Genomic DNA, 9569 nt, shown 5'->3' on the forward strand with positions numbered 1-9569 from the left:
ACACACACACACACACACACACACACACTCACTCACGCCTAGGGAGAATTTAAAGAAACCAATTAACCTGACAGTCATGTTTCTGGACTGTGGGAGGAAGCCGGAGAACCCGGAAAGAACCCACCATGCAGAGGGAGAACATGCAAACTCCATGCAGAAAGACCTCGGGCCGGGAATCAAACCCAGAAGAAAACTGAACTCGCAACTTATGGAGTCCAGCTCTAAAATGTCAAAATTCTCACAGAAACAGAAAACCTATATAGACCGTTTATAACAACTTGTTTTGGACTTAGTTTCCTTTTCTGTGGCCATTGTAAAGTGTTTAAAATTAATGTTAAACTAATTTGAGAAAATGTTTAAATCCATGTAAAGAAGAGTAAAGTTTAGAAGGATTATAAAATATGACAGTCACCACACTAGTTTTCAGTTTTCAAGTGTACACGCTTTGACTTCATTTCTTATTTTGTTTTTAAAATTGTTTTTTTTTTCCTTTTCTTGTTATTTAGGTTGGTGGAAATGTAGTACACAAAATCAATCCCTGGGCGTAGAACTAATGCGGTAAGTCTAAAAGTTTAACTAATCCACCCTGTGACAGTATATCCTCACTCCAGTCAAACATGCCAAGATACACTGAGAGACATTACCATGTGTGGAGATGAGTAGATGGGGGGAGGAGTGATAAGGGAGGCAGGGGTCTGCAAAAAATAAGCACAGTTGTTTACTTACAAACTTTGTGGCTTTAATTACTGACCTACCAGACTCCTTTCTTTATATTTGTCTTTATTTTTTATGAGGACAAAAACTGGCATTACAACATGAATTAGTAATACTTGTACCACATAAGTCACAACATCTTTGGGTGAAACAAATTCACACAAAAATGTCAACATGTGCACAGAAACATAGAAATATAGAGATAGAACTCCAAATATTGTAATTAGGCCGTTTATCAGCAAAGGAATGCTGATTTTGATATTTGGACTTTTTAAAAGGTGATTCAGCACTTATTATTTGTGCCTTTTATAATTCACATAAGCTGGAAATTAAATCTGAAACTCACTTTTTTCTGTTTTGATTTTTAGACTTTTCTAAGAAACTGAAGCACTACGAGAGATTTTCATTGTTTGTGTAGTGGTAAAAATGACTGCAGTCAGTTTATCATTTAACACAAGATAATATTGTATCTTTGGGACAAAACAAGATGTAAGTACTAGCTGGCATTTGGGTGGATGTAGGCAGAGAAAATACTTTGGCTACATTACCTCTTTTTAAAGTCAGGTATACATCCTAGAAAGAGAGATTTGTGAACCTTACAGCACAAAAAATCCACATCCTGATTTTATTGTTGTTCTTTTCTAGCGAAAAATCTGGGATGATACCTGGGAACCTGCAAGTAAATCCTCTTATGTTGCTGTCCCCCTAGTGCCACTTCCTTCAGACAGCGAACAAGTCCTTCCATTATGTTACTTTTTCTTTTTTGTATTACAAAGTATTAATTTCTTTTTTTACTGCAGTTTGACCATTTTACGAATTTTTCTGTCTTCACTGAAATTAATGTTATGGTTGTAATATAGTAGTTATGTAAGCTTAAGTTGGGATGTTTACTGACACATTTTTGTGTCAGTAAACATCTTCTGAAACATTTTCTGAAATGGAACGCAGCCATCCTACGGCAGACTGATTAAGAGAAGAAAGGAACACTTGTAGGCTGATCAAGTTTGCCCTGTGTGTTGTCTTTAAGGCATGACGCAAGGTTAAACTGTATTAACAGATTCGTTTCCTACACACTTGTAGAAGTGTGTGAAGCTATTTGTTATGTGTTTTAACAGTGTGATCAGTATTTACACATAAAAAAAAGTTTTATGGAGAAGTATTTTGCATAGCATGTTTACCTGTCTAAGGTTATTTAAGTTAAATTTGCAGCTTATTTTGTGTATGAAAGGAAACCCAGAATGAAATCCTTCAACATTACAGTTTAGTAAATTAATATTGAATCATTTTGAGTCTACTGTAATTTAAACTACATTAGTAATCTAAATTATGTTTAATTGACATAGTGATTTTCTCCTAGAGAAACACTATGTTAAACTGTATAAAAAACAATCTAGGGTTAGATTGGGGTTAGGGTTAACCCTAACTCCATCACTAATCTCAAATTGAGTGGTAGAGATKGCTTAATCTTCAAATGCTTTATGAAAGTACTGGTTAAAAGATGCATTTTTATCTAGCATTGAGCTCTGTACCCCAACTCTAAATCTGCTCTGCTGGGAAAAGAATGATCTGCCTGATGGTGTCTCAGGCCTCTGTGGTTTATTTCATAAGCCTGCAGAGAAAATGCCTAAAGAGAATTTAAGTTAAAATTGTGTCCATCTAATTATTGTAGGTGAAATAGAGGTCTACACCTTTTGGTTTGTAAATGCATCCAAATACCAAGTTAATGTAGGTTTCATTAAGATTATTTCACTAAGTTGGAACCCTCTGTTTTAAAAAAGAAGTTATGTCCAAATCTGAAGTATTTAAACTAAATGACACTGACAGCAAGTTTTTCTACCAAACCTTAGTTGGCTTCCTTTTTCACCTGTCAACTGTTGAACATAGACATGGTTAAATAACGCCAGGTCTATGTAGGCAATTATAACTAATTTTCATAAGTCCTTAAAGAGTATCAAAAAGCTGAACAACTTATTTCTCCTGACAATTTCTTGAAACCACTTCTTGTTCGTCCAACATTTTAATATGCTTCATTACTGACTTGTCATCAGCTGATGGATACTGAACATGTCCTGAAGAATCCACTAAAATTAGATGCCGTTTTGTTTATAAAATCATGCCTTTATGATTTTTGCATAAATGCATGTCATTAAACAAAATCAACCAGCAACCCTCCCGACCCCACTGAGGGACAAGGGTGAAAGAAAATGGATGGATGGATAAACAAAATCATAGCATTAAAAGATCACTTTGACAAGTACTGAAATTTTATTTAACTTATTTCTTTTTAATAAAGACATTGGCAGACAAACTGAACCACATTCAATTGACCAAGGATACAAAATTGTTCCACCAGTACACACTTTGTGCATTCTTTGGATTAAGAAATAAGTCAGAGCTGCACATATTAATAAAAAATGAAAAGTAGAAGATCCAAAAAGATGTCTTGGTTATGTTAGTTACTACAGAATCACTGAGACTGCTTAGTACTGTAGCCATTTAACTGCTTAACATAAGCACAAGTGTTATTATTCCACTTGAAGTAAAAATAGTAACAAACTATTAAATTAACTACAATTTATCTTATTATTACCTAGAAAATACACTAGATGTGCAGAAACATAAGTGAAAAAGAAACGCACTCAATGACATTCATGAGGAAGTAATTACAGCTCTAGTAAGCCCTTTCAGAAAGTACAAAGGCACAAACAAATTAACCATTTAGAAAAAGAAACATTGCCTATTTGGAAACATGAAAGCACAAGAACAAATTGTAAGGTGTCTCTTTGTGACTTATGAGCAAACTATATATATATGACTTATCAGTCACTACTGAAGTTGTCGTCAAAGGTAACGCTCTCTTCTCCTGACAAAAGTCTGTAGATCAGGGTGTCCAAAGTYGGTCCTAGTGGCCCAGCATGTTTTATTCTCTCACTGCTGGAAGTAACAACCTYATCAGCTTGTCAATGTTCTTAGCCCTTCTAACGACCCATCATTTGATGCAGGTGTGTTAAACAAGGGAGAGAACTTAAATATCCAGGATGCCGGGCCTCCAGGACCCACTTTGGGCTCCCCTGCTGTAGATAATACTCTGTTGACTGCAGCTTCATCTGTTGGTGCTGCAGCTCTCTGAGGATGATGCTCTGGATACTTCTTGGACCTTCGTCAGTTAGGGCACAGGACAAACCTTTAAAGTTGAACATAATTAAAAATAAAAATACAAAATTTGGATGCTTTAACTTTTGGTATGTTTATGCATTACTTAAAAACATACTTTTAAATGTACCTACCGATAATAGGCGGGAAACTCCTTTAGAGTGTCTTCATAGGATGACAGATTTCCAATGATGGTCCATCAACAAGGATCCTCTTTTCCTCTTCCAGTCTCTTAACTATCATGATGTCATCGATTGCCAGTCTTCACACAAAAACAAGGGCAGAGTCTGAAATGCATTTATGAAAAGGACAAATCAACTCAGTAAAAGTTTAAATTAGTAAGTTTAGGTCAACACCTGGAGTATTTAGTCACATTATCTGTCAGGTATGATGACAGTATAAAACACATTAGTGTATGTTTACTTACCACTGTGTGATTGCTGCCATGGCAATGTTGTGTCACCGGACAGGATCTCTTCCAAAGACAGAACTTCTGTGTCTGTATCAGCCTTCAAGCGACCAACATCTTCTAAAGCCAATGCTAAGATGTTTTCTCCTTTCTGATCTTGCAATGAGCCTTGGCACAAGCTTTGTCCATCTGTATCTGCACAAACATGCACAAACAACATCAACTGTGTCAAAGATGTTTATGGAGTTGTGTTCCAGAAAGGTTATTCAATGCCTGGTCAGTGTTACTTACCTTACATTCATGGGCTTTGCCATGGAAAATTGAGAGAAATGGGGACAGATTACGAGTGGGAGAAGAGGCAGCTGGAGAGGTGCTTCTGGGTATTTTCTTCTTCTGAAAAGACTGAGACTATGGGACAACAGGAGGAGAAATTTGAATCAGATCAAGAAGCACTATCACAGTATCTTCCTGGTTCTCTGGTATCATCCCAGGCTGCTCCTGACCGATGGTCTCTGTCTGTTCAAAGGTCAGGTTCTCGGCTCTTTACTTCTCTTCATCTGGCTTGCAACAGCAATAAATAACATAGACAGGAGGAAAGAAATTTGCCTGTACTGATGCAAGTTCGTTTTTAATTCAAGTAAATGACCTAGCTGCAATCAGTGTATCAGACAGGGTTCATAAACAAAACTTTAAAGATCATCACAGCCTAGGGGCACTGATGTCTTTAGGAACCCTCCAATTTTACAAAGTGGCCACAACAAGCATGACCATAAACATTATTATGTGACTCTATCATGGCTAATTAAACGTATTAAGCACAGGTACAATGTACAGGTACAATTAGCCTCCAAGAGGCTAATTTAGCTAGCTTCCACCGTATATTTTCCGGCAAAAAATAATACAAACGTGTTTTCAACCATTCGCATCACAGTCCTACTGCCATTACGTCCTAAAACTACCATCAGTAAGTTTATAACATAACACTTTGGAGTTATTTTTGGTTTTAGAGTACAAATACATTTTGACAGATGCAGGTTTCTACTCACCGGAGTGTAAGTGTCGCATATGATGACGTTAGCTTCTTCTTCTTGGGTTTTTGTGGGATCCGTCCTCATTTTTATTATTTCAATCAAAGATATTAAAACGTTTACAGAACAGTTTATCATGCAATCACGAAAGAAAATACATTTTAATTTTTCTTAATTTTTTTTAGAGTAAATCATTGGTATCATACTCAAAAATAGTTGCTAAATTAAAACAAAAAAACTAACAAAAAACATCGCTTTTAAATCAAGTTAATAATCACAACAAAAACCCTCCGGTTTTATATTTTACTGAGTTATTTTTAAACATCGAATTAAAGTCTTATGACCATGTATTTGTAGTAAATATTCTTAATATCCTGTTCAAACTAGCACATAAATTGTAAATAAAGGTTTTTTTAAAAAGCTAAAAAAAAAAAGGTTATATCGGCGAAGAGTTGCTGTTATCACCGATAGAATGGTTGATTAAAACCTGCTAGCAGGCAGAGCAGGGACCAACTGAGGCCATTCAATGGGGCTGATAACCACTGATAATCGCCATTCTATGGGATGATAACATCCGAAGCGGGTGCTACTTCACCTGTCTCTCCTGCCACTTCAGCTCCAAAAATCAACTCCGCACTGTTCTGTCCCTCCACTGTGTCGGTACACCTCAACAGTACCTTCCGCCTGCTCCTCTGCAGCGGGCTCCTCCGCCGCCACTGTGGGTTCCTCCGCCGCAGCCGCCGCGGGATCCTCCGCTCACTAGGTGGGTCCTCCACCTGCTCAGTAGCAGCGGGTTGCTGCTTTGCCGAGTGCAAAGCAGGTCCTGGGCTTTGCTCTTATTAAGATGTGTGCCCTGTTGGGACACATCTTAATAATGTGCCCCTCCTGACCGCAAACAAAACACTTCATGTTAGAGGACGTAGCAAACAAGATGTAATCAAAATCATTTACTCTAACACAGGGCCGTGGAGAGGCCACTAAAGGGGCAGGTGCTCAGCAACAAAAAAAGGGCACATCTAACCACATTCTAGGACAGAATATCAACAAAGCCACTCAGCTTTCAGAGTTTAATAAACAATGACAAATTACAAAAATGTGACATATACAATCAAAGCTAACGAACATCTCCATATAGAGCATAACAATAGAGCATAACACTATGCCTATGTAAGATATTTTATTAGTAATTTCTTTCTGCAGGTCTATTTTGTTATAGGAAAGTATTGCACATGACGTCTTGAGCAGGGCCTAAAATCACAACAAAAGATTTCTGATGTGTGCAAATAAATGTTTGTTTGGTAAAAATGAGTTAATTAAAAAATATTTTAAACAAAACTTTTTCTTTTTAAAGGAATCATTACAATTCCAAAAGTTTTGATTACAATTTTATTTTACTTAACTGAGGTTCTTTTTTTTCCCATTGAATAATTGGGAAACAAATTTAACTTCATACTCTGCGAACCAGACCCTAAACTTAAAGTCACTTTGGGGCAAAGAGCACAAAGGGCAGGTGCTCAAGCACCCCCAGCWCCCCCCTCTGCAAGTCCCGACTCTAACATGAAATCGAAGGTTGAGTTCCTCATCCCTCCGTTTCAAAATCATAAACAGGTGTCTCCTATGGGAGACATGTTTCGACAACGGTGATTTGCACCCAGAAAGTATTTTTTTCACCGATGACACCACCTTCCCGTGGCGAGACAGATCTTTCATCAAAAACTCGTCACTTATAAAAGGAGGCACGTTTGATAAAGTGACCTTAGTTGAAGGTAAAGTGAGCGGCGATACTTGTAAAAACAAACCGTTGACAGAGACTCCTACCTCCACCAGCTTTTGAGCCTGCTTCTCTGTCTCCACAAACAAGACGACAGCTCCACTCATGCGAGCTGCCGACTTGATAGAACCATGTCCGATCACCTCTCCCACCGCCAGACAAACTTCCTCCACGCTGCACGGAGAACCAGCGCCCACCTTGACGCCGTTCTTCCGGGTCAGCGTGGAGAAAGCCCCACCACCAGACACCATGGCGTCGTTAGACGCCGGCCAGCCAGGCATGCCTGACGGCCGCACCCGAACCCAAACAAAAACCCCTTAAAACGTGACAAAACTAACACAAAATCACAACTAAACAATTAACATAAACACCCAGTGAAAAAACAGTAAGAAAAACAACAAAGATAGAAGATACACAACCACTCGCTCTTTCACTCTTCTTCCGCTCTCCACTCACCCTCCTCTCACATGAAGATTTTTTGATTTTAACAAAAACATTTATTTACAATGATTTAACAAACTGTTACATAATCAAGTCATTGAAAAACTAAATAAAAACAATAAATATTTACATTAGTAGCTTGTTAAAATGTAGTTCTCCCTGATTAGAAATGGTGCACAATACATCGTTAAAACCCCACAATTGTACAAAACTATTAAAATTCCCGGTGGCTCTGAGGAAACAAAACTCCAGGCTTTGATGTTACACTTCCACATTGCCACAGCATCGAGTTGAGATCCAGCCTGCATTTTGTCACGACGAGTTAAATAAATTGCCATTTTGGCCTCTGCAATTAAATAATTTAAGATCTGGGATTTAAAACTAGTGGCTCGACTAAAATGCACACCTTAGATAAAAACAGAATTGGTAAAAACCACGCCAAAAAAGCTAAAAATTCTCATTAAAAAAACAAAAAAAACTTGTCAACTGTACACAATCCATAAAAATATGAAAAACACTCTCAGACAAACTGCAAAAAGGACACTCATTTAAAAGCCCAGGACTGATGACCGATAAACGAGTTCGTAGCTATGGCGCCATGAAGTATCCTCCACTGAAGGTCACCAGTCCTTTTTTTTGATTAGAGGCTTGTACAAAGTCCTCCACTGAGGCTTCTGTCCTCTGAATTTGTTGCTCCACACACTGATGGGTCTTTTGCAGAGAGCTCTCTTGTTCAGGATCTTTGTACAAAATTTATACAGTATTTTTGGACCAGTTTTACAACTGGAGTTAGGGCTAAATCCAAATCCGTACAGTTCATCAGGGGACCACTGTCGTCCTCGAAATTAGGATCCAGGACCACATCTGGAAACGGGTCATTCTGGTCAGGCAGGCACTCTTTTGTTGCATGTAGCTGCAGGAGCCGCCTCTCCTCAACTGACAGCCGCTCCTTCACACGCTCCAGGAAGCGCCGTACTAGTCTGCCGCACCGGACCCTAAGCAGCGAGACAACTCCTGGACGTCAGAGAAGTCTGGTCCCGCCACCTGCACCCGACGCCAGAGGGTCACCTTCCCGGACCTGGACAGTGCCTCAGGCAGTCCCGGCACGCTGCTGTCGTGGACGTGCAGTCTCGCTCCACATACCAACGGTTCTTCTAAAAGCCAATGCAGAGAATTACGTGTTTTTGCTCTTTGCAATTTAAAAAGAGCACAGGATTTAAAAACACACTGATAAAACTGAGGCAACCCTTTTAACTTTAAAAGACTAAAACCAGTTAAAAACAGAGCAGCATCCAGCCACAGACAATTAACATGTCTGAGGATACAGCTGGCCACGTCCTTCCTCACAGGAGATCCTGTCAGGTATTTCTGTAGAAACTGTAAACGAAAAGTTGCTGTTCTGCTGGACAGGTGGACAAGGCCCTGGCCCCCCTCCTCTCTTAATAAAAACAACACAGACTGTGGCACCCAGTGTAGACTGTTCCAGAAAAAATTTACCATCTCTGATTGTAATTTTACAAGTAAGCCAGATGGTGGGTCTATAACATTGAGTTTGTGTCACAGCTGCGATGCCATCGAGGTTGTTTAAAACCAGCACTCTGCCCCTGTAGGACATCTGGGAGTGGAGCCACTTCCATTTTGACAATTTGTTTTTGATTTTCTGCTTGACGTTTTCCCAGTTTTTATTTACAATAACCTTGCTGCCAAAAAACACACCATACTGTTAGGGTTAAATCTCATGTTTAAAGACAGCAGCAGGCAAGAAGCCAAAAACGCTTTATCTCAGCGAAAGGAGTGAAAAATGGACTATCAGTGAATTCGCAGCTCTACATTCTATTTACAGCCTTATTAGATGTTGGACAGGTCCGAAATGCTAAGAAGAAATAGATCTGGCTGTTTCAAATTGAAGTTAGGGCTAAATCTCATGTTTAAAGACAGCAGCAGGCAAGAAGCCAAAAATGCTTTATATCAGCGAAAGGAGTGAAAAATGGACTATCAGTGAATTCGCAGTTCTACATTCAATTTTCAGCCTTATTAGATGTTGGACAGCTCC

The 9569-nt window shown here is 38.8% G+C and overlaps 1 protein-coding gene and 1 long non-coding RNA gene across 6 annotated transcripts in view; one reads left to right on the forward strand and one right to left on the reverse strand.

The window, feature by feature from the left end:
• LOC108166601 (WAS/WASL-interacting protein family member 3-like) overlaps window positions 1–9545 on the forward strand; it is a 16510-nt gene extending 6965 nt beyond the window's left edge. The window contains exons 1-3 of one of the 4 annotated variants that reach the window (XM_017306949.1): window positions 142–558; window positions 5921–6067; window positions 8481–9545. In XM_017306949.1, the coding sequence (XP_017162438.1) occupies window positions 554–558; window positions 5921–6067; window positions 8481–8718 (390 nt within the window). In that variant the 5' untranslated portion in view covers window positions 142–553 and the 3' untranslated portion in view covers window positions 8719–9545. Of the gene's footprint in view, window positions 1–141; window positions 559–5920; window positions 6348–8480 lie in introns of those variants that run through there. The other 3 variants (XM_017306951.1, XM_017306950.1, XM_017306952.1) reach the window with 3 other exon arrangements.
• On the reverse strand, window positions 1923–5921 carry LOC103471004 (uncharacterized). Of its 2 annotated transcripts, none has more exons than XR_001776954.1 (3): window positions 4568–5921; window positions 4002–4471; window positions 1923–3898 (listed from the first exon to the last, which is right to left on the reverse strand). It is a non-coding gene; the product is annotated as an uncharacterized LOC103471004 (long non-coding RNA). The 2 variants fall into 2 exon arrangements; XR_001776953.1 differs by having other exon boundaries at window positions 1927–3898; window positions 4002–4154; window positions 4295–5921.
• Window positions 9546–9569: the final 24 nt, after the last annotated feature.

Source organism: Poecilia reticulata, linkage group LG10 (assembly GCF_000633615.1).
Source record: "Poecilia reticulata strain Guanapo linkage group LG10, Guppy_female_1.0+MT, whole genome shotgun sequence".
Lineage (NCBI taxonomy): Eukaryota > Metazoa > Chordata > Actinopteri > Cyprinodontiformes > Poeciliidae > Poecilia > Poecilia reticulata.